General features: G+C 46.8%; 1 protein-coding gene across 4 annotated transcripts in view; it reads left to right on the top strand.

The window, feature by feature from the left end:
• PIKFYVE (phosphoinositide kinase, FYVE-type zinc finger containing) overlaps nucleotides 1-24,944 on the top strand; it is a 290,094-nt gene that overhangs the window by 26,292 nt on the left and 238,858 nt on the right. For 3 of the 4 annotated variants that reach the window (XM_063932709.1, XM_063932708.1, XM_063932711.1), the window contains exons 5-16: nucleotides 648-855; nucleotides 1,475-1,564; nucleotides 4,272-4,410; nucleotides 6,036-6,193; nucleotides 6,550-6,661; nucleotides 7,303-7,450; nucleotides 8,568-8,735; nucleotides 16,611-16,673; nucleotides 20,184-20,313; nucleotides 20,399-20,576; nucleotides 21,907-21,981; nucleotides 22,061-22,168. In XM_063932709.1, coding sequence (XP_063788779.1) covers nucleotides 648-855; nucleotides 1,475-1,564; nucleotides 4,272-4,410; nucleotides 6,036-6,193; nucleotides 6,550-6,661; nucleotides 7,303-7,450; nucleotides 8,568-8,735; nucleotides 16,611-16,673; nucleotides 20,184-20,313; nucleotides 20,399-20,576; nucleotides 21,907-21,981; nucleotides 22,061-22,168 — 1,577 coding nt within the window. The remainder of the gene's footprint in view (nucleotides 1-647; nucleotides 856-1,474; nucleotides 1,565-4,271; nucleotides 4,411-6,035; nucleotides 6,194-6,549; nucleotides 6,662-7,302; nucleotides 7,451-8,567; nucleotides 8,736-16,610; nucleotides 16,674-20,183; nucleotides 20,314-20,398; nucleotides 20,577-21,906; nucleotides 21,982-22,060; nucleotides 22,169-24,944) is intronic. The other variant, XM_063932710.1, reaches the window with a different exon arrangement.

Here is a 24,944-nt window from a genome sequence, read left to right as displayed (position 1 = left end):
AAGAGCTTTGTACCGGCGGTTTACAAAAATTGGGAGTGTATCAGATAAAGGTCCTAATTCAGACCTGATCGCAGCAGCAACATTTTTCTCTAATGGGCAAAACCATGTTGCACTGCAGGGGGGGCAGATGTAACACGTGCAGAGAGAGTTAGATTTGGGTGGGGTGTGTTCAAACTGAAATCTAAATTGCAGTGTTAAAATAAAGCAGCCAGTATTTACCCTGCACAGAAACAATATAACCCACCCAAATCTAACTCTCTCTGCACATGTTACATCTGCCACACCTGCAGTGCACATGGTTTTGCCCATTAGAGAGAGATTTTGATGCTGCGATCAGGTCTGAATTAGGCTAGAAGTTTCCTCGTGAGCGCAGTTGTGGTTCTTTTGTAATCATCTGCAGATTTGGGATCTGCTTAACCCCCACCCCGCTCCCAGTGACTGACAGCAATATTATGGCCCACCTGCCAAACAAGTATCATACAGTACAATGTTAAACGGCTGAACATTTCTCATTGCATCATTGCACATAGCTATACTTCAGTATGTATTTTGTGTGTAGTAATCCTTTTCCACGTTTGTGTCCTCAGTGGTGCATTGATAGCTTTTGGGCGCGCCCGTTCTCCAGTATTAACGCTCTGTGGTTGCAGGGGATCTCCGGGCTTGTACCTACTGCTGCAAGATTGCCATCAACTATGCACACTCCACCGACAGTCATGCCATTGGCGAGGACCTGAATGTGCTGTCCGATGCCTCCTGTTCCATCTCCGTACTGGATCCTGGGGAACCCCGGACGCCAGTGGGAGGGAGGAAGTCTAGTCGCAACATTTTCCTAGAGGAAGATCTGGCGTGGCAAAGGTGAGGTTACTGTGCCGTAACGGCTTCGCTAGTTCTCTGGCTAGTTGGAGTTTAAAGTCTTCAACCACAATGACACAGGAATAGTCATAGGGTTATAGTGTTCATTCTAGCACCCTGCACCTTTCAAAAATTGTGCAGTTCCTCTTTCCTGCCTGGGGTGTCGCTATCTGCTCTGGTGCTTCTATCACACTCTGGTCTGTTTTTCAGTGCTGAATACAGACCAGAGTGTTATGAGAAGCACCAGAGCAGAGAGTGACACCCCAGGCAGGAACTGCACGTGTTTTGAAAGGTGCAGGGTGCTAGAATGAACACTAGGGTTAGATTAAATTAAGCTCTGCAGCTATTGGAACCCGTTCCGGCGGGCTACGTGCACTAACTAATGAAGGGAAACTCTGCTCGCCACCTTTGAAGTGAGAGCAGAATCTTCCTACCATACCTGAGCGATATCTGTACAACGCGAGCTGCCGCTGGATGCTTTCACACTGCAGAGTTTGGGGGGAGATAATCAGGTTCACGTACTTGCATTCTGCATGCATTCTTTACACGACCAGTCTCATTAGTTGCTACAGGGTCTGCTGCTAAGACCTCGTTGATCATTGCAGCTTATTTATGTTTACAGCCTCGTTCAGCAGGAGCCTACAAAGCCGTCACTGACGACGCGACTGGTCTCTGTGCAAGAAGACGCTGGGAAGTCGCCTGCAAGGAACCGGTGAGGAAGTGAATAGCTCTCATCCACTGCTTGTGGCTAAAATATCTACTCTGTCATATGGTTGTAATTAAATTATTTCAGACTAAATAATAATAATATTCCCTTTGGCCAACAGTCTGCCGTATAGTATGTCACACACTCAGCGCAGTTCCATCCGCATCTTCTGCAGCCCTCCTTTTTTTTTTAAATGCAATCTTCCCTTCATTCCTTCAGAACTTCTTCCAATGCTTCTCTTACAGTCACCTCTTACTTTTCTCTTTTGATGGAGAAATAAACAAATCCATATCCTAGTCCAGTGATTCCCAAATGTGGTCTTCAATGCACCTCAACAGTCCAGGTTTTAAGGATATCCGTGCTGGTGCACAGATGATATAATCCAACAGACTAAGGCACTAATTAAATCACCTGTGCCTAAGTATGGATATCCTAAAGACCTGGACTGTTCATGTACCTTGAGGACCACGTTTGGGTACCACTGTCCTAGACTACTTACCCCCATCATTGGAATTAGCCAATTCTGTTATTAATGGTAGGCTAATATATTATATCTTTGTGGATTGACTGACACTGGAGCAGAGCTAGTCAACCTGGGGCACTCCAGCTGTTGGGGAACTATATATCCCAGCATGTCCTGCCAGAGTTTTAGCATGCCCTAACAGCAGAACTGTGTCCAGGCATGCTGGGAGGTGTAGTTCTACAGCAGCTGGAGTGCCACAGGTTGCCTACCCCTTATCTGGAACCAGCAGGATAGTTTATTAAATGAACAGCTATATACAGTCCAGAGAGAATTATTGTTATGGCTCCCTATAGACCTCACGTTACAGTGCGCCACATTTTTGGGAACCAGGTCATAGAACTGATAACCCGGAACCTTGGAAGTGTGTAGAGAAGGACTATTGATAAGGGGCATTAATGAGGAAAGAGCCACTGAAATAGTTTAAATGACATAATAGAAGGGGCATTGAAGGGAGGATGCTGGGCGCTGTATAAATATATCCCTTTTACTGACATTGCTCTGGTAACCTGTGCATTTTGTGGTCTCTGTAGAGGACACGATAGCTGGATGGACAGAAATGAAATCTCCAGCTGTGCAAAGGGTTCTTTGCTGTAAGAGCGGTGATGATGTGCAGTGCACTCCTGCAAATCTGCCATTGGCTGTGGGTGTTGGTATATTTGGGAATGGGCAGGGCCATCTTAACAGCAGTGTAGGCCCCTGGGCACAGCAATGCACTGGGGCCCCTACCCATCCTCCAGCGGTTGGGGTGGGGGGTGCTACAGTATCAGCAGCAGCTTTAATGTCCCGCGGGTGGTAGGGGGTCTTCCGCTCAGCATGTAGGACCTGGAGCAGTTATTTCTGTTAATTACTCCTTTAGTGTAGAAGAGGGCATTGTGCTGAATGAAGGGGCCCTGGTTCATGACTTCCAGGGTGGTAGGGTGTGGTTAATATGTAGGGGAGGGGTGGATAGTTGAGTGGGCTTAATATTCATCATTTTCTGGTGGGAGGGCAGCTTGCTTGACTGCAGATATCCCAAGTTCCTGGAAATAGATTTCTTAGCTTTCAAAGGGATTAAAAAAAAAAACTAGAGAGTCCCACCATTCAGGAGGTACTGGGGACACCTTTCAGGAGGTACTGGGACACCTTTCAGGAGGTACTGGGACACCTTTCAGGAGGTACTGGGGACACCATTCAGGAGGTACTGGGGACACCATTCAGGAGGTACTGGGGACACCTTTCAGGAGGTACTGGGACACCTTTCAGGAGGTACTGGGACACCTTTCAGGAGGTACTGGGGACACCATTCAGGAGGTACTGGGGACACCATTCAGGAGGTACTGGGGACACCTTTCAGGAGGTACTGGGACACCTTTCAGGAGGTACTGGGACACCTTTCAGGAGGTACTGGGGACACCATTCAGGAGGTACTGGGGACACCATTCAGGAGGTACTGGGGACACCTTTCAGGAGGTACTGGGACACCTTTCAGGAGGTACTGGGGACACCATTCAGGAGGTACTGGGGACACCATTCAGGAGGTACTGGGGACACCTTTCAGGAGGTACTGGGGACACCTTTCAGGAGGTACTGGGGACTTGGGGATCAGAGTTCAGGAGCCAGAGCAATCCACAGAAAATATAAAACTGCATATCAGGCGTGTGGAGCTGCAGCAGGAACCAGCTGCTGGGAGGCTGATATCTCTGGTTCTGGGCATAATAGATACAAGCTGCCAGTGTCCACTGAAAGGGGAGAGTCAAATCTTTTGGAGAATACCCTCAGAAACACTCTAAGTCAGACAGAACCTGAGATATCTTGCTGGGAAGAGCAATTAACAGGCTTGGATGGGGTCCACTGCTTTGACATTGGATATTTCCGGTTCGCCGCTGTCGATTTTCAGAAATATGGTACCCCTGGAAAGAGGAGACCCTCAGCTATCATCCCTTATACTACTGGGGCTCTTGGGCCAGTGCCCATTGAGCCCATACGAAAAGACGGCCCTGGGAATGGGTATGATTATGGCTGCTGTACAGCTGAAACTGGCCATCACCACGCCCAGTAATTATCTGGTCAGGATGGTGGCAATATCTCGGCTTATGTAGCCAGCAAAACATTGATAAAGGGTTGCTCATATAAGTGATCACAGCATAGTGATAGTGTAATATATATTATTTACTATAATACCATTACCATGTTTGCGTTTCATGTGTCCAGGTCTGCCAGCATCACAAACCTGTCACTAGATCGTTCCGGCTCGCCCATGGTGCCAGCCTATGAATCCTCTGTCAGCCCCCAGGCCTCCCGCACCTACCTGAAGAATGACGCCAACGAAGAGGAGAGGAAGATACTTCTGGTATTCAATCGCGTTTCCCGTTACAAACGCTTAAGTCTTCGTGTTTCGTGAAAGTGCAATGATGTTTTAGCTTTTGCAGCAAGTGCTCTTCCAGACAATAAGGTAGCGCGGTTTCTGTGTGGCTAGTTCAGCTACATGGTGGCGCTGCCTTCAGGCTGTTGCGAGCCACTAGTTGTTATGCAGAGCGTATGGCATGTGCAGAAATATTGGTGCAATGTTTATATGTGCAGGAATGTTAGTGCAATGTTTATATGTGCAGAAATGTTGGTGCAATGTTTATATGTGCAGGAATGTTAGTGCAATGTTTATATGTGCAGGAATGTTAGTGCAATGTTTATATGTGCAGGAATGTTAGTGCAATGTTTATACGTGTGGAAATGTTGGTGCAATGTTTACATGTGCAGGAATGTTACTGCAATGTTTACATGTGCAGGAATGTTGGTGCAATGTTTATATGTGCAGAAATGTTAGTGCAATGTTTATATGTGCAGAAATGTTGGTGCAATGTTTTATGTGCAGGAATCTTAGTGCAATGTTTACATGTGCAGGAATGTTGGTGCATTGTTTATATGTGCAGGAATGTTGGTGCAATGTTTATATGTGCAGGAATGTTGGTGCAATGTTTATATGTGCAGGAATGTTGGTGCAATGTTTATATGTGCAGGAATGTTAGTGCAATGTTTATATGTGCAGGAATGTTAGTGCAATGTTTATATGTGCAGGAATGTTGGTGCAATGTTTATATGTGCAGGAATGTTGGTGCAATGTTTATATGTGTAGGAATGTTAGTGCAATGTTTATATGTGCAGAAATGTTGGTGCAATGTTTATACAGTATGTGCAGGAATGTTGGTGCAATGTTTATATGTGCAGGAATGTTAGTGCAATGTTTATACGTGCAGAAATGTTGGTGCAATGTTTATACAGTATGTGCAGGAATGTTGGTGCAGTGTTTATACAGTATGTGCAGGAATGTTGGTGCAATGTTTTTATGTGCAGAAATGTTGGTGCAATGTTTATACAGTATGTGCAGGAATGTTGGTGCAATGTTTATATGTGCAGAAATGTTGGTGCAATGTTTATACAGTATGTGCAGGAATGTTGGTGCAGTGTTTATACAGTATGTGCAGGAATGTTGGTGCAATGTTTTTATGTGCAGGAATGTTAGTGCAATGTTTATACAGTATGTGCAGAAATGTTGGTGCAATGTTTATATGTGCAGGAATGTTGGTGCAATGTTTATACAGTATGTGCAGAAATGTTGGTGCAATGTTTATATGTGCAGGAATGTTGGTGCAATGTTTATACAGTATGTGCAGGAATGTTGGTGCAATGTTTATATGTGCAGGAATGTTAGTGCAATGTTTATATGTGCAGAAATGTTGGTGCAATGTTTATACAGTATGTGCAGGAATGTTGGTGCACTTAAATGCACTTTCCCGCCTTATGTGTGTGAATGGGCCTTCAATGTCGTTCACAGCTCATTTCACAGAGTAAGGTCACGGCTGCTGGTTTATATTTTCTTTTGTCAGCCCTGCCCCATGCGTTACTGTTAGCGCTGCCCATTACAGCTTCAGTGCTGAGTACACCTTCATTAAGAAAGCTGCCTTTATTTTACCCGTTAAGGACTCTGTACAACTGCGGGAGCTCTGGAAGAAAATCTGTCACCACAACAGCGGCATGGAGTTCCAAGACCACCGCTACTGGCTGCGAACGTACCCAAACTGCATTGTGGGAAAGGAGCTGGTTAACTGGTTAATCAGGAATGGACACATCACTACTAGGTAATCTTGGGGTGCCGTGAGGAGCAAGTTAGGGAACCACTGTGAATATACAGGTAATATGTCTGTGTATGTACAGTATGTAAAATATATTAGAGGTCTGTGCAAGCTGTCCTATATTATTCTAAAACTATTATATTAATTATACAAGGTGATTAATGCAATGTCGTGGGGACTTTAGGAATATTATTTTTGTCTTGTTTTTACAAAGGTTTCCCGGGGAAAAGATCATTATGTTCATCTGTGTGAGAAACCAGTCCCGTAGCGGGCTCCATTCTCAGCCTTATAGGTGCACAGGGGCCCTCTAGTGTTGTAATTAGGTATTACATATATGTATATTAATATGATTCATTCTCCAGGGCTCAAGCTATAGCAATCGGACAAGCGCTTGTAGACGGCAGGTGGTTGGACTGCGTCACTCACCACGATCAGCTCTTTCGTGATGAATATGCCTTGTACAGACCCCTACAGGTACACAAAGACCTAGTGTCTGTCGGCCTTTCTGGCTGTTTTCTATGACTGGCTGTGTCTATGGAGGAGGTTTCCCTGTTACTGTAGTGTCTATGGAGGAGGTTTCTTTATACTTTGGTGAAGTATTGCCTGTTGCATCCTCAGTTTGTAACCATTAATGCACAATGGGGGTAATTCAGAGTTGATCGCAGCAGCAAATTTGTTAGCAGTTGGGCAAAACCATGTGCACTGCAGGTGTGGCAGATGTAACATGTGCAGAGAGAGTTAGATTTGGGTGGATTGTTTTGTTTCTGTGCAGGGTAAATACTGGCTGCTTTATTTTTACACTGCAAATTAGATTTCAGTCTGAACACACCCCACCCAAATCTAACACTCTCTGCACGTGTTACATCTGTCCCCCCCCCCCCCCCCCCCCCCTGCAGTGCACATGGTTTTGCCCAACTGCTAACAAATTTGCTGCTGCGATCAACTCGGAATGAGGCCCAACATGCAGAGAAATGAACCACATCTGTTTAAAGAGCCTTTTGGCGCGTGGTCACGTAAGAGTGGAGGCTGACGCATTTGTTAAGCCTGATCACTTCACAATGTCGTATTACCGGGATCGATGACCTTTTTTTGATTTAAACGTCTTTATTTTGCAGAGCACGGAGTTTTCGGAGACTCCGTCCCCCGACAGCGATTCGGTGAACTCCGTGGAGGGACATTCGGAGCCGTCGTGGTTCAAGGACATCAAATTTGACGACAGCGACACGGAGCAGATTGCAGATGAAGGAGAAGATAACCTAACCAGTAAGTCTTCTACTTGAGTAATGTTGTAAATCGGTCTCAACAAATGTGCCCGCGTGGAAGGATTTTTAGTAGTCAGGGTATGTTTGGGATTAGGAGATGCTCCTTTAGTCATGTTGTGTCTAGCCAACGCCGATCGTTCTGCACTAGGCCCCATACATATTTCCAAGGTGCTGCGCGGGCATCCGAGGGCCCTGTCACCCAGACTTGCCCCAGGCCTCCGCTCTGCATTGGCTTGTATATGATGAGGAAAGCTACGTTTATCAGGATAAATCTAAACTTCCGTTACTAGGGCCAGTCCAGTGCACACTATATTGTCCGACCTCTTGATTGCAATTGATGGCTACATGACTGCATGAGAACGCGCTGGCAGGGTTCCTATCCGTGGAAGGGTAATAATATAACTAACTGGCTTTTATGAGGAGAACTTCATAAAAGTGATTGTGCTTTAATAAATTTGTTTTAACAGCCTGTTTTAATTTAAAAGACCGATGTTGTATTTTATGTACAAACATTTGCGCATAATCTTGCTGCTGCTTCCGTGTGTTCTGTGTGGGGTTTGTACCTGTTCTCCTTCCTTCCTTTAGTAGTACGATGTTATGTCCTAAAGTATAGAGGCTGCAACGCAGAGTCCTCCAGGGCCTGTCCTCAGGTTCAGCAAAATGTATCCGGTAACCATTGCCTCTTGCGTAGAATGCAGCTTTGCATCAAAACCAGATCTTGGCGCACAGAGGGGCATGATCAGCGCACACACTGCATAATCCTCCTCCTTGCAATGTATGTGCACTGTCCTGTCCCAACTGCTCCCGGTGCTCTCACCAGTGGGCGGCCACTCAAAGCAGCAGAGAGAAACATCGGGGGAGTATGTACTAAGGCAATTCTGGACAGAAGAGTGGAGATATACGGCTTTCCTCCATATTTGCCTTAGTACGTTGATTATTGGTTCTTCTCCCCAGTTGTAAATACGCCTCTAGATGAAACCTGACTCGGTTGCATGTATGGACTGCTCTTGGGGACTCATGTACTAAACGTAGTTTCTTCCCCTCCGCCCTGATTACCCTTTGTTCTCCCTCCTTCTCTTCCCTGTGCTTCTCTCCTCCCCTGCCTGCATTATACAAAGACTCCGCCAGTCCTAGCAAACGTACGTCGGTCAGCAGCTTCCAGTCCGCTATGGACAGCGACTCGGCCGCTTCCATCAGCCTCAATGTGGAGCTGGACAACGTCAACTTCCACATCAAGAAGCACTCCAAGTACCCCCACGTTCCCCCTCACCCTGCTGACCAGAAAGGTATTGAAGTCAGTGATTAATGGGTTCTTCCATGATGGTTCTGTGTGGTGATTTGTATGTACGTCTTTTGGTAAACCCCTCTGCTTTTCACCTGGGAGCAGTGGTTCCTTTACCCAACAAGATCAGCCAATCGCAGCGGAGATGTTATGCAGGGTCTGTGCATGCGTTGGGTTGTGTCTTCTTTCACTGAAGGTTGTTGGGCTCCGGATAAAACCTGTAACCATAACCAATACATACTCATGTGCCAGAAACACTGAGACAGCCGCTTCCATCAAACCCCCCCCCCCCCAATTAGATGGTATCTTCTGCAACTAAAGTACTAAATCTAGACAGATATCTTTGCAATCTGTTATTTCTCTATCAGGGTCCACAGTGATCCACAGGATCTACCTTGGGATATAAGGTAGCGACAGCGGAATGGGCACCAAACAGTTAAGCTTTTCAGTTTCCCAGGATGCAATGGGCCAGCCCCCTATATCCCCGCCTCCTGGCTCAGGCAATTCAGTTTTTTGTTTGGTGCGGAAGGAGCCGGACCACTAGAACGATTGGGCTGCAGAATTTGACAGATAACAGCGTGTCCCTATTTAAGCGACTTTGAACCAGGCTTTATAGTAGAAGCCAGAGAGATGGGTCACTCATCATAAAAAGAAACACGAAATTTGGAATTTCATATGTAACGATTTCAAGGGCAACGCATTGCTGACCCCACAGAACAAGGGTCTGTGCTTTGCTTGCTCCACTAGACGCAAGATGACTGTGAATGTATAGCCTGGTCGACAAGACGAGGTTCCACCTGTTTCAGGCAGATGGACGCTTTACTGGTGTAGAGAAGACCCCACAAGGCCTGCCAACCACGGACAGTCCAGGGCCGCAGTGGTTCTGTTATGGCATGGAGTGTTTTCAGCTGGCACGCATTAGAGCGTCTGATACATCTGCATATATTACGGACCGGCAGATGTTACCTAACATCTTTGTGGATCACTAGCACACGTTAATATCATGCAATCACTCAGACGGGAGCGAGCCCTTTCGGCATGACGGTGCACCACCACACAGATTACGGCTGGTGAAGCGTTCCTCTGAGCTGGCCCGCTTGTTTGTTTTGAACCCCATGTAACACGTTTAGTTTAGCGTGCCATCACTGGCAGGGTTCCACCGTACACTAGGTGGACCAGGAGGCCTGGTGGGCACTATCTACAAGGTACTTCAGAGAGTCTGCGGAGTTAATGCCCCGTTGTGTTTCTACTGTTATGTGATCGAAAGTCGGCCCTACACGTTACTGGAAAGGTGTCTCGGTTTTTCTGGTACATGAGCGTATATCTGCTTTCCTTTTGCATGCAGTGATGAATGTAATTGTATTTTTTATTGTGCATGCACCAAGTAATTCCTGTAATTTGAGCTTGAAGTGATCATCTGGTGGCGTTAGGAGATGGCTATGTCTGGAAATGATTTTAGGCGCTACTTTAAAACTCTTTAATATACCTCCGTGTACGCCAATAGTCTCTTAATCACGACTGACGTTGAAGATCTAATGATATTTCCTAATGCAACGGTCTTTAAACTGCGCCTTACACAACTGCACGTTAAGTAGAAATCTAAACAGACATAGGGCAATATATGATAGCTTGCGAGATGCAGACTGGGAATTTAATAGTCTTCCTGTATTTTTTTCAAGCGGGCAGCTTGCAGAAATTCCCAAACAGTCGGCTTCTCGCAGGTTATTACATATTGCCCATAGTATGGGTTATTCTTGGGTCAACTTTGTATGACCTTAGCCATTCTCTGGGCAGCTGGTGTGTCTTAATGAGTGAGTAAATAGCACGGACATTCAGGAATAGGCTCACAGTGCTCCTGAGAAACCGGAACAAACTAGAGTGAGTATGACCTATACCCTTGGGTGCCGAGTCTGAGCCGGTCGCAGCCGTACCCATATCTGTACCTTTGCTGCAAGACTTTAGACCCACAGAACTGCCTACACCAGCAATACATTTACTGTCCAAGCTGTTAGTACAAGACAGAGGGGAAAAGGAGTTTGTTTTAGAACTATATATTCAAGTTAGGCTACAGGTAGAAAGGGACAGGTGTGAATGATCTTCATACTACTGTATATCAAGTTTGCTTTTCAATAGCCGTACTCCTATTAATGTCCACTGTGTGGCGCTGTGGAGGTAAGCAACTTTCTGTCACCCAATTTTCTGAGTTCTATGTTCCTTACTTGCACTCATTTGGTTATTAAGATGTATTAGGATCATGTTTAATTAGGCAGTCAGTTCTGGATACAGTGGAATGGTCCATCTACTATACTGCATGTGTTCTCAGATATTTTTTTTTTCCTAAGCACTTTCTACACTAAAATGCTTTTTTAATCTTGTTTATCTGTGTACATTGGCGTCCGTTTTCCCAGACTTTCACCACTTGCTGTATCATGTGATTACTGTGCTTTGTGCTTTCGCATATCCGTGATCTTAGGACAATTCTTTTGAATGGGGCATAAACCGTATCTTGTATAGAGTTCTCCAGGGTCACACACAAAACCTTCACAGTATAGGGCACAAGTCATCCAATGCGTTGAACCTGAATAGCTAGTGGCAGATACTGTATAATATAGCGGACACCTAGAAATCTACTGGAGGAATAAGAATCTGGCATAACTTTCTGCTGGATAAGACTACAATTTTTTTTTCTTCAAAACTTCCTCTTTCCACAAATGACATTTCTATCTATCTAATAATGTATCAGTATTTACTATTCACAAAACAGCTGCTAGCGATATATATGCCGGTTCTACAATTGCATTGTCAGTGTCACTCTACAAAGAAACTAGGGAAACAATGACTTTTACCTGTTCTTTATGCAGCAACTAGTTCCTTTATGTGAGTTCTCGCTGTTTAGAAGGTATTGCCTCGTATGGGAGAGGGCCGTACAGATACTCTATCCGCTTATCTCCTAAATGAAGCGACTTTCTAGCTCGTCTGACAACAGTTCCTAAGTCATTTGTGTTTGGTCCTGCTGCTGTGTGGATTCTCTCAGCGGCATACGTTTTATATACTATCGGCTACTGATCTTTTATATACTGTCGGCTTCTGATCTTTATATACTGACGACTACTGACCTTTTATATACTGTCTGCTACTGACCTTTATATACTGCCGGCTTCTGACCATTAATATACTGCCGGCTTCTGACCATTAATATACTGTCTGCTTCTGACCATTTATATACTGTCGGCTTCTGACCATTTATATACTGTCGGCTTCTGACCATTTATATACTGTCTGCTTCTGACCATTTATATACTGTCTGCTTCTGACCATTTATATACTGCCGGCTTCTGACCATTTATGTACTGTCGGCTTCTGACCATTTGTGTACTGTCGGCTTCTGACCATTTATGTACTGTCGGCTTCTGACCATTTATGTACTGTCGGCTTCTGACCATTTATATACGGTCGGCTTCTGACCATTTATATACGGTCGGCTTCTGACCATTTATTTACGGTCGGCTTCTGACCATTTATATACGGTCGGCTTCTGACCATTTATATACGGTCGGCTTCTGACCATTTATATACTGTCGGCTTCTGACCATTTATATACTGTCGGCTTCTGACCATTTATATACTGTCGGCTTCTGACCATTTATATACTGTCGGCTTCTGACCATTTATATACGGTCGGCTACTGACCATTTATATACGGTCGGCTACTGACCATTTATATACGGTCGGCTTCTGACCATTTATATACGGTCGGCTTCTGACCATTTATATACTGTCGGCTTCTGACCATTTATATACTGTCGGCTTCTGACCATTTATATACTGTCGGCTTCTGACCATTTATATACTGTCGGCTTCTGACCATTTATATACTGTCGGCTTCTGACCATTTATATACTGTCGGCTTCTGACCATTTATATACTGTCGGCTTCTGACCATTTATACACGGTCGGCTACTGACCATTTATACACGGTCGGCTTCTGACCATTTATACACGGTCGGCTTCTGACCATTTATATACGGTCGGCTTCTGACCATTTATATACGGTCGGCTTCTGACCATTTATATACGGTCGGCTTCTGACCATTTATATACTGTCGGCTTCTGACCATTTATATACTGTCGGCTACTGACCATTTATATACGGTCGGCTACTGACCATTTATATACGGTCGGCTACTGACCATTTATATACGGTCGGCTACTGACCATTTATATACGGTCGGCTTCTGACCATTTATATACGGTCGGCTTCTGACCATTTATATACGGTCGGCTTCTGACCATTTATATACGGTCGGCTTCTGACCATTTATACACGGTCGGCTTCTGACCATTTATACACGGTCGGCTTCTGACCATTTATACACGGTCGGCTTCTGACCATTTATACACGGTCGGCTTCTGACCATTTATACACGGTCGGCTTCTGACCATTTATACACGGTCGGCTTCTGACCATTTATACACGGTCGGCTTCTGACCATTTATACACGGTCGGCTTCTGACCATTTATACACGGTCGGCTTCTGACCATTTATACACGGTCGGCTTCTGACCATTTATACACTGTCGGCTTCTGACCATTTATACACTGTCGGCTACTGACCATTTATACACGGTCGACTTCTGACCATTTATATACGGTCGGCTACTGACCATTTATATACGGTCGGCTTCTGACCATTTATATACGGTCGGCTTCTGACCATTTATATACGGTCGGCTTCTGACCATTTATATACGGTCGGCTTCTGACCATTTATATACGGTCGGCTTCTGACCATTTATATACGGTCGGCTTCTGACCATTTATATACGGTCGGCTTCTGACCATTTATATACGGTCGGCTTCTGACCATTTATATACGGTCGGCTTCTGACCATTTATATACGGTCGGCTTCTGACCATTTATATACGGTCGGCTTCTGACCATTTATATACTGTCGGCTTCTGACCATTTATAGACGGTCGGCTTCTGACCATTTATAGACGGTCGGCTTCTGACCATTTATAGACGGTCGGCTACTGACCATTTATAGACGGTCGGCTACTGACCATTTATAGACGGTCGGCTACTGACCATTTATAGACGGTCGGCTACTGACCATTTATAGACGGTCGGCTACTGACCATTTATAGACGGTCGGCTACTGACCATTTATAGACGGTCGGCTACTGACCATTTATAGACGGTCGGCTACTGACCATTTATAGACGGTCGGCTACAGACCATTTATAGACGGTCGGCTACAGACCATTTATATACGGTCGGCTACTGACCATTAATATACGGTCGGCTACTGACCATTAATATACGGTCGGCTACTGACCATTTATATACGGTCGGCTACTGACCATTTATATACGGTCGGCTACTGACCATTTATATACGGTCTGCTTCAAACTTTTGTCAGAGCAAGTAGTATTCGCCTGCAGGTAGTTGTACAGCATCTCATTTGAAGACCTGTTATGTGCTGCTGGCTTCTGACATGTATATACTGTCAGCTTCTAATCTGTTACATACTGTCGGCTTTTGATCTGTTATATACTGTCGGCTTCTGACCATTTATATACTGTCGGCTTCTGACCATTTATATACTGCCGGCTTCTGACCATTTGTATACTGCCGGCTTCTGACCATTTGTATACTGCCGGCTTCTGATCATTTGTATACTGCCGGCTTCTGATCATTTGTATACTGCCAGCTTCTGACAATTTGTATACTGCTGGCTTCTGATCATTTATATACTGTCAGCTTCTGATCATTTATATACTATCAGCTTCAAACTTTTGTCAGAGCCAGTAGTATTCTCCTGCAGGTAGTTGTACAGCATCTCATTTGAAGGCTGTTGGCAATAATGTATAGAGCTCACAGTCGCCGTCACTCCACCCAGCCATGTGTGAGAGCCCAGCTACAGCCCAGTTACACATCCCTGGTTATTAGTGTACGTGCGAGCGAAACGCGTACTCTTATGAATTATTTACTTATATTTGCCCTTTTTGTAACCAAATTACTGATTATAGCGTTCCAACAATGACTGGATCAGGATTGTACTGTGATTCTGTGTCAGTGTGAATGATATGGTGACACATGTACAATGTACATTTAGTAAGCATTGGCACCTTCAGGGTTTCCTGTTGCCCAGCATTGCAGAAAATTAATATATAGTTTCCCAGGGCTCTGTGCTGTACTATGTGCAGCAGGCGAGGGGTGAGAGGTTCGGGCAGCAGCAGAACAAACCAGTAGTGTGTGGTGTACCCCCTCTGTCACAAGGAGGCCCCCAGAACACTGCTTAGGGAGGAGAATCTGTAGCTGCCTGATCCACAGTGGACAGAGGGTGATTTATGTCAATGTGTCTGTCTGTCATGAGAGCCTGTCTCCCAGCCCTGTCTGTGGGTCTGTCTGACCTGTGAGCCTGTCTCCCAGCCCTGTCAGTGTGTGTCTGACCTGTGAGCCTGTCTCCCAGCCCTGTCTGTGGGTGTGTCTGACCTGTGAGCCTGTCTCCCAGCCCTGTCAGTGTGTGTCTGTCTGACCTGTGAGCCTGTCTCCCAGCCCTGTCAGGTTGTGTTTCTGACCTGTGAGCCTGTCTCCCAGCCCTGTCAGTGTGTGTTTCTGACCTGTGAGCCTGTCTCCCAGCCCTGTCAGTGTGTGTGTCTGACCTGTGAGCCTGTCTCCCAGCCCTGTCTGTGGGTGTGTCTGACATGAGAGCCTGTCTCCCAGCCCTGTCTGTGGGTCTGTCTGACCTGTGAGCCTGTCTCCCAGCCCTGTCTGTGGGTCTGTCTGACCTATGAGCCTGTCTCCCAGCCCTGTCTGTGGGTCTGTCTGACCTGTGAGCCTGTCTCCCAGCCCTGTCAGTGTGTGTTTCTGACCTGTGAGCCTGTCTCCCAGCCCTGTCAGTGTGTGTCTGTTTAACATGTGAACCTGTCCCCCAGCCCTGTCAGTGGGTCTGTCTGACCTGTGGGGCTGTCCCCCTGCCCTGTCAGTGGGTCTGTCTGACCTGTGAGCCTGTCTCCCAGCCCTGTCAGTGTGTGTCTGACCTGTGAGCCTGTCTCCCAGCCCTGTCAGTGTGTGTCTGACCTGTGAGCCTGTCTCCCAGCCCTGTCAGTGTGCGTTTCTGACCTGTGAGCCTGTCGTCCAGGCCCGTCAGTGTGTGTCTGTTTAACATGTGAACCTGTCCCCCAGCCCTGTCAGTGGGTCTGTCTGACCTGTGGGGCTGTCCCCCTGCCCTGTCAGTGGGTCTGTGTCACAGTTCTGTTTTTGTGCCCTCCAGTCTTGTCTGTAGCTCCTACAAAAGCCGGGTTTCTTGTATGATGCAGCATGGCACTCCACCGCACAATGACCTATCTGCCACGGGTGCAGGGAATGCGCCGCACAATAGTAAACCAAGAGTATACTCCAGGATAGGCCAGTGTGCAGATGAAATGGGGTGATGGCCCACTGCACAGGACTGGCAGCTCTGCACATGGAAGCCCCCTAGGCGTTGCAGACATGGGAATGTGTGAGTTGTAACTTGTGTTACAATATTTGCTCTAAGGGCTTATACACACAAGGTAACCAAACATACAATAGCATTTTACCAGCACTCCTCGGGCTTATTAGATAACACTGCGGTTACTCAATTGTACTTGTTGTTTCTGCAAAACTATTTTAGACTAACTGCAACAGTTTTTAAATCTAGACCCCCCCCCTTCACCCCCTCCCCCCCTCCCTGTATAAATCCTGGGCCTGCCCTGGTAGGAGAGCAGTCGTTGTGGGCAGTAGTGTGGTCAGTCTGAGTCATGCCAGGGTGTGCTCCTGTACGTCACCCAGCTGCATCCTTTCAGTAACCCCGACTCGTTTTCTGTGCTCTCACCGTCTCTTCCTTCTAGAGTTCCTTCTGTCAGAAGACGGTGAGCAGCAGATCATTTCCATCAGTGACGCTTTCATCAAAGGTAATTTTATTATTTTTGCATTATATTTTTAGATATTTGACTTCTTTCAGCCTTGCGTGATGCCTCCGATACATCTACAGCTGTTTCTGTTGCATAATTACACCGTTTTCACTTCCAGGTTCCGCGTTGGCGCATTAGATACTGCAAGTAAATGAGGAAAGGCTCAAACTCCATATCTCTTAAATATAACGTTGGGGGTGGTGCAAATTAGGGTTATTGCTCAGTGATCTGTATAATCTGTTTTACACACAAAACAGGCAAATGTATGCGCAATTATATTATAAAACTGACAAAAAATGATATCTTAGTAAAATCATAGTAATCATTTATCTTTCTGAGTGATAAATCTTCCAGATTTATCAAGCCTCGGAGAGTTATAAATTGCACGGTGATAAAATAGTAGCCAATCGGTTCCCAACTGTCATTTTTTGAACACGGCGTAACATGGCAGTTAGGTGCTGATTGGTTGGTATGTGAACCGTGCAATTTCTCTCTCTCCAAGGCTTGATAAATCTGGGCATAGAATTATTAATAAAAACCTTACTCACATATTCTTAGTAAAGGGACAGCATAGGAGCGTATAGATACTACTGAGAATGGTGCAGAAAATCTCCTGGAACACACCGCACACACCGCACACACACAGTGCTATTGCGTCACCTGCTAAATTCGTGTCATAATACATTTTTTTTTGCTACAATATCATTGTTTAGGTGGTGGCAGCAATATATAGGTTAATTTGCCTAATTCAAGGTTGATTGCAAAACAACATTTTCTTCTAATGGGCAAAACCACGTGCACTGCAGGGGGGTCAGATGTAACATGTGCAGAGAGGGTTAGATTTGGGTGGGTTATATTGTTTCTGTGCAGGGTAAATACTGGCTGCTTTATTTTTACACTGCAGTTTAGATTTCAGTTTGAACACACCCCACCCAAATCTAACTCTCTCTGCACATGTTACATCCGCCCCACCTGCAGTGCACAGGGTTTTGCCCATTAGAGGAAAATGTTGTTTTGCAATCAACCTTGAATTAGGCCCAATTCACCTGCTGCTGCTCATTGTATAGGATATATATGAGTGTATAACAGAAGACGGCTGTAGTGCTTTTATACAGGACCCAGAGATCCTAGGGGGACTAGTAGTGTCTTCTAAAACGTACATTAGTGGCTGCGTTATTCCTGAGATACACATGTTCACAATGATAACATATCTGCTAACGGTATGTATGCGTGTGTGTGTGTAAGGGTATTTAAAGGTAAAATAACATTGCAGATTAAGAAGGGGTCTCCAGTAAACCATACCACCAATCACATCATTTGGAAATTAAGGTCCGGATTTATCAAGCCTTGGAGAGTGATAAAGTGTACGGAGATAAAGTAGCAGCTAATCAGCTCTAACTGTCATGCACAGGCCCGGTTTGAAAAATGACCGGAGCTGGTTTGTACTGTATCGCCGTACTATTTTATCACTCTCCACGGCTTGATAAACCTGGGCATAAGTTCAAAACAGAGGCCACATTTGCGATATATCTGGTGATATTGAGTGATACTTGGTGACGTAAGACAGTGCTCAGCCCTATATCACCGGGGTAACTGAGAAAATGCACTTATTACAGCTGGTAATTCATTGTAAAATGTATTGTACATTTCTAGAGTATATACGTTAGCTGCACTCTCTATATACCTGCCAGTATGAAGGTGTGCTATAGGCACAGGTAAAACGCGAGCGAATGCTGGACAGGTGTACCATACTTTTTCTGTATAGAGATTCGCTTTTACCTTGACCTACATATAAATAAACTCCTGAATCAAAGCAGGTTTCTAGCTCCAGACAGAATTCCGTCTCTGTCACTTGCAGTACGGCCGCATCCGGAGATAAGTTACCCGGCAGGTGTGAGTGTTGCTTGCAATCATGTCAGAAGAAAACGGGACGCGTGTATTTACTGTCACGAGACGGGGCTAAAAATAAAGGTCGCTGGATGAAACGTCTACCCCAGGACATCACCCTGTCAGAGGGCTTTCCTGTCTGGGGTGTCGCTATATGCTCTGGTGCTATTATCACACTGTGCCGTTTGTGTAGAAACTGGGTCTCTCCAATCGGTGCTGTAAAGTTGAAAATCCCACAGAGAAAGTTCCAAGGCAGGTTTTAAAAGTCCATATCTGGATCCTTTAGAAGTTAGAACATTTGTAGTGGTAGCAGCTTTTACACTTAACGCGTTTCCCTAGGCTCGGTCACCTAGCTTCATCAGACTTTTAAAACCTGCCTTGGAACTTTCTCTGTGGGATTTTCAACTTTACAGCACCGATTGGAGAGACCCAGTTTCTACACAAACGGCACAGCTTGCTTGCTGGCAATATTCAAGCCTCTGGAAGTCTCCGTCGTCACGGGTAACACCAGCTGTACTTATTTCTTCCTCCCCAGGGAACTTTGCACATTTTCAGTCCGGGATCCTCTGTGGACACTTATCAGCAGCCATTACTATATTATTCTCAGCTTATTGTATGCCCCAAGCTTCATGTGTGTATAATTGGATTATTATTCCTTGTTTTTAGTACATGATGTTTAGATAATAAACCATATGTGATTTTATTTACTTATCCACAGTTATTTATTATTGGAGAAACATTTAGCGCCAGCTTTATTCTTTTTATTTAAAATTCTCTTGGGACTGACCATCCCTTGCTGGCAGCTGTGACAGCGCGTCTGGATTCGCTTCCTTTCTTAGGAAAGAGGAACTGCACGTGTTTTGAAAGGTGCAGGGTGCTAGAATGAACACTACGTAAACCAGGTGTATGGGTGGATTAAGGCTTTCCTGTGCAGTCACTATTTTAATATAGTGTGTCTGAGTATTGTCTGTGCTGTAATTAGGATTGTGACGCGTACAAGCAGAGATGAATGTGACTTTGTTGGATCCGTTACTTGTTATAGAAAGGGGTGTTTGTAACTCTGCAATTCAATTCGTCTGCGATAGCGTTACTGGCTCACACCACCGAGGTCATGAGTTCAACTTCTGTTCATGACCTATCTGGGGAAGGGGGGGGGTTGGATATTCTCCCTGTGTGGGTTTCCTCCGGATGCTCCGATTTCATCCCGCACTCCAAAAACATACTAGTACAGATGGGTCCACATTTATCTTGCCTTCTTTGCTGCACCTAGGCACACCATGGATTATTAGCATATGTCCTTCATCTATTGTTCTCAGCTGCAATACAATACAGAGAGAACAATACAGCAGGGGATTAAGTCATTACAGCGGGGGATTAAGTCTGACTGCCCTGGCTCAATCAATCCTATTAAAGGCCAAAATGAAGATGGCTCCATCTGTAGGTAATTGGCTTCTGGTAAAAACAAAACAATGACCCATGTGTCTGTATGATAGGGAAGTTACATTATAAGCTTCACTGGGGCAGGGACTGATATGAATGACTCAATATTCTCTGTACAGCGCTGCAGAATGTGTGTGCGCTATATAAACAACTTAATATTTTGCCGTATGATTTTCATTCTAGAATCTTTGTTTAACCGACGAGTGGAAGAGAAGTCCAAGGATCTGCCCTTCACGCCGCTGGGTTGGCACCATAACACCCTGGACCAGTTGAGGGAAGAGAATGGGGAGAAGCAGGCGATGGAGAGACTCCTGTGAGGACCATTCCATGTTGGAACCACTCGGGAAGCGGGCTGCGGAGCAATTAGGGTGCTGACGCTGTGTCTGATTCCTCCGCAGGTCTGCCAACCACAGCCACATGATGTCTCTGCTGCAGCAGCTGCTGTACAACGAGTCCCTGCACCTCTCCTGGCGCGATATCATCGTGCCGGTGGTGTGTCAGGTGGTGCAGACCGTCCGACCGGACGTGAAGAGTGACGACGATATGGACATCCGCCAGTACGTCCATGTAAAGAAGGTGCGGAGAGAGGCTGGTTTATGCTGCGTGCCAGGTGGACGGGACAAGCAGTCCCCAATAAGGATCTGATTTTTAATGATTATTATATAACCGTATTGGAGGTCCGTGGAATACATCACATTGGGCCTGATTGAGAGATGTATGGTCACGTATTTGCAGCTGCAATCCCGCGCACAGCAGATATGCGATAATATGCAACTACGCCGGCACCTGGATTTGTATTGAGACGATAGCGATATTCGCTCAGCTTCGGAAATATCGCCACTACGTCCATCTCTGAACCAGACGCCCTCGTTATTCCTGAAGACCTGCTTTTACTGTCTTCTCACCTCCGTAGGTTTATAGGAAACAGGGGAAGGGTAGTAATGGGGGGAATTAATTTCTCTGTAACTTCATTGAGTAAGTTGTACACAGATGTGTCCTCTTTTTACGCCATGTGGCGTGAGATACCTGACGCAACTTAGACGCTACTTAACGGGTAGGAATTCACATGCGTACTGTATGTACTTTCCCCCAAATTGAATTTGCTAATACTGTTTTTAGGGCCATGCTGCACTGCAGGTGGGGCAGAGGTAACATGTGCAGAGAGAATTAGATTTGAGTGTTTTTAAGAAAAAAACCTCATTGCGTAGAGTTTGTCGCGCGCCAAACCGGTTTGCAATTGGATAGTTGCCGTCCATACAGAGTGAAATTCTGGCCTGTGCAAGTCTGCGTACGCCGTGCGAAAAGCTTTGCAAACGCCGGCCAGCTGCAAATCCGTTCGTAACTCACCATCGAATTATGTTTCCAGTCTGTGCGCAGCCCAGGACTTACTCCTACAGTGCGATACAAACAAGCTGATCGGGGTCCGGAGCTGACGTCGCATACCCGCCCTGAGAACGTTTGGGCACGCCTGCGTTTTTCCTGACCCTCCCAGAAAACGACCAGTTACCACCCCAAAACGCCCGCTTCCTGTCAATCAACCTGTGTACGCCTAGCGATCAAAAAAGACGCTGATTTATTTCGCAGTTTGGTCTCGCGCCTGCGTATTATGATCCGTACACATGCGCAGTCACTCGATAATCGTCCGCCTTGCGAATTTGCACAACAGCGATCGGGTCTGAATTAGGCCTCAGTTGCTTGTCATGATATATTTTCAGCTGCTGGATGTACAGTTTGCTCTGAGGCTCTTACGGTTTGTAATATGGAAACTCATGATAACGTGTTTAGTAAAGTCTGTAGGAATTCTTACACGCTGAATGTTCTCTGTTTTCCTGTCCACTACAGCTTACGTTCTGTCTTGTAGTATTAGACATAGCACATATTCTCATAGTATATTATCCTTTGGCAGATCCCCGGAGGGAAGAAATCGGACTCAGTAGTGGTTAATGGCTTTGTCTGCACCAAGAATATTGCCCACAAAAAGGTAAGTGCGTTGCTGGTTCGCTCATAGTAAAGTTCCCACATTTGCCCTGCTGAAGGCTTACTATTACGCTTCCTTACAGATGAACGCCTGTATCAAAAGCCCCAAAATTCTGCTGTTAAAATGCTCCATTGAATACTTGTATCGAGAGGAGACCAAGTTTACCTGCATCGACCCCATCGTCCTACAGGTCAGTGGCAGAGAACGGAAATGCTTTGGTTTATGGAGCAGACGTAAAGGGCAAACAGCAGCTCTGCCATAAGAAAGGACCATTACGTTTCTGGCCAGGATTACGATGGGTTGTAATTAGAGACTGGCTGGTGTTGCAGGAAGGGTTTGGGATGGTTGGTGTTGCAGGAAGGGTTTGGGATGGCTGGTGTCGCAGGAAGGGTTTGGGATGGCTGGTGTCGCAGGAGGGTTTGGGATGGCTGGTGTCGCAGGAAGGGTTTGGGATGGCTGGTGTCGCAGGAAGGGTTTGGGATGGCTGGTGTCGCAGGAAGGAAGGGTTTGGGATGGCTGGTGTCGCAGGAAGGAAGGGTTTGGGATGGCTGGTGTCGCAGGAAGGGTTTGGGATGGCTGGTGTCGCAGGAAGGGTTTGGGATGGCTGGTGTCGCAGGAAGGAAGGGTTTGGGATGGCTGGTGTCGCAGGAAGGAAGGGTTTGGGATGGCTGGTGTCGCAGGAAGGAAGGGTTTGGGATGGCTGGTGTCGCAGGAAGGGTTTGGGATGGCTGGTGTCGCAGGAAGGGTTTGGGATGGCTGGTGTCGCAGGAAGGGTTTGGGATGGCTGGTGTCGCAGGGAGGGTTTGGGATGGCTGGTGTCGCAGGAAGGGTTTGGGATGGCTGGTGTCGCAGGAAGGGTTTGGGATGGCTGGTGTCGCAGGAAGGGTTTGGGATGGCTGGTGTCGCAGGAAGGGTTTGGGATGGCTGGTGTCGCAGGAAGGAAGGGTTTGGGATGGCTGGTGTCGCAGGAAGGAAGGGTTTGGGATGGCTGGTGTCGCAGGAAGGGTTTGGGATGGCTGGTGTCGCAGGAAGGGTTTGGGATGGCTGGTGTCGCAGGAAGGGTTTGGGATGGCTGGTGTCGCAGGAAGGAAGGGTTTGGGATGGCTGGTGTCGCAGGAAGGGTTTGGGATGGCTGGTGTCGCAGGAAGGGTTTGGGATGGCTGGTGTCGCAGGAAGGAAGGGTTTGGGATGGCTGGTGTCGCAGGAAGGAAGGGTTTGGGATGGCTGGTGTCGCTGGAAGGGTTTGGGATGGCTGGTGTCGCAGGAAGGGTTTGGGATGGCTGGTGTCGCAGGAAGGGTTTGGGATGGCTGGTGTCGCAGGAAGGGTTTGGGATGGCTGGTGTCGCAGGGAGGGTTTGGGATGGCTGGTGTCGCAGGGAGGGTTTGGGATGGCTGGTGTCGCAGGAAGGGTTTGGGATGGCTGGTGTCGCAGGAAGGGTTTGGGATGGCTGGTGTCGCAGGAAGGGTTTGGGATGGCTGGTGTCGCAGGAAGGGTTTGGGATGGCTGGTGTCGCAGGAAGGGTTTGGGATGGCTGGTGTCGCAGGAAGGGTTTGGGATGGCTGGTGTCGCAGGAAGGGTTTGGGATGGCTGGTGTCGCAGGAAGGGTTTGGGATGGCCGGTGTCGCAGGAAGGGTTTGGGATGGCCGGTGTCGCAGGAAGGGTTTGGGATGGCCGGTGTCGCAGGAAGGGTTTGGGATGGCTGGTGTCGCAGGAAGGGTTTGGGATGGCTGGTGTCGCAGGAAGGGTTTGGGATGGCTGGTGTCGCAGGAAGGGTTTGGGATGGCTGGTGTCGCAGGAAGGGTTTGGGATGGCTGGTGTCGCAGGGAGGGTTTGGGATGGCTGGTGTCGCAGGAAGGGTTTGGGATGGCTGATGAACTTGGGAATAACGTAGATAGGACCATGCAGTGCTTAAAGTGGTCCTAGAGAGGTGGTGGAACTCACCTCCCAATCCCCCGACAACCCCCCCCTGATGCTCATGCAATAAAGGTATAGTGCGCTCCCCAAAAGGGGCGTGGTCTAAACAATAAAGGGGCGTGGTCACACAATAGTAATGCCCACTGTAGTAGCACCCCCAATACACATAATGCCAACAGTAGTAGCACCCCGTAATACACAATGCCCACAGCAGTAGCGCCCCTTATACAATGCCCACAGTACTGGTAGTGCCCACAGTGGTAGTGTCCCTGATATAGAGCCTATAGTAGTGGTGTCCCTTATACAATGCCCCCAGTAGTAGTGCCCCTTATGTCCCCAGGAATGATGCCCCTTATGAAGTGCCCCCTTTACAATGCCTTCATTAGTAGTGCCCTTAATGGTATTGCCCCTGTGTAGTATTGCCCCCAGTAGTAATGTCTCCTGTAGTAATGCCCCCAGTAGTAATGTCGCCTGTAGTAATGCCCCCAGTAGTAATGTCGCCTGTAGTAATGCCCCCAGTAGTAATGTGCCCCTGTAGTAATGCCCCCAGTAGTAATGTGCCCCTGTAGTTATGCCCCCAGTAGTAATGCGTCCCTGTAGCTTAGCCCCATGTAGTTTGCGCCCAGTAGTAATGCCCCCAGTAGTAATGCACCCAGTAGTAATGCGCCCCTGTAGTTTGCCCCTAGTAATGCCCCTGTAGTTATGCCCCCAGTAGTAATGTGCCCCTGTAGTAATGCCCCCAGTAGTAATGTGCCCCAGTAGTTATGCCCCCAGTAGTAATGCGCCCCTGTAGCTTAGCCCCATGTAGTTTGCGCCCAGTAGTAATGCCCCCAGTAGTAATGCCCCCAGTAGTAATGCGCCCCTGTAGTTTGCCCCTAGTAATGCCCCTGTAGTTATGCCCCCAGTAGTAATGCCCCCAGTAGTAATGCCCCCAGTAGTAATGCCCCCAGTAGTAATGCTCCCAGTAGTAATGCCCCCTGTAGTAATGCCACCAGTAGTAATGCGCCTCTGTAGTTTGCGCCAAGTAGTAATGCCCCCAGTAGTTTAGCCC

This window comes from Pseudophryne corroboree, chromosome 7 (assembly GCF_028390025.1).
Source record: "Pseudophryne corroboree isolate aPseCor3 chromosome 7, aPseCor3.hap2, whole genome shotgun sequence".
In the NCBI taxonomy this organism is placed as follows: domain Eukaryota; kingdom Metazoa; phylum Chordata; class Amphibia; order Anura; family Myobatrachidae; genus Pseudophryne; species Pseudophryne corroboree.
This window is presented reverse-complemented; position numbering and strand designations above follow the sequence as displayed.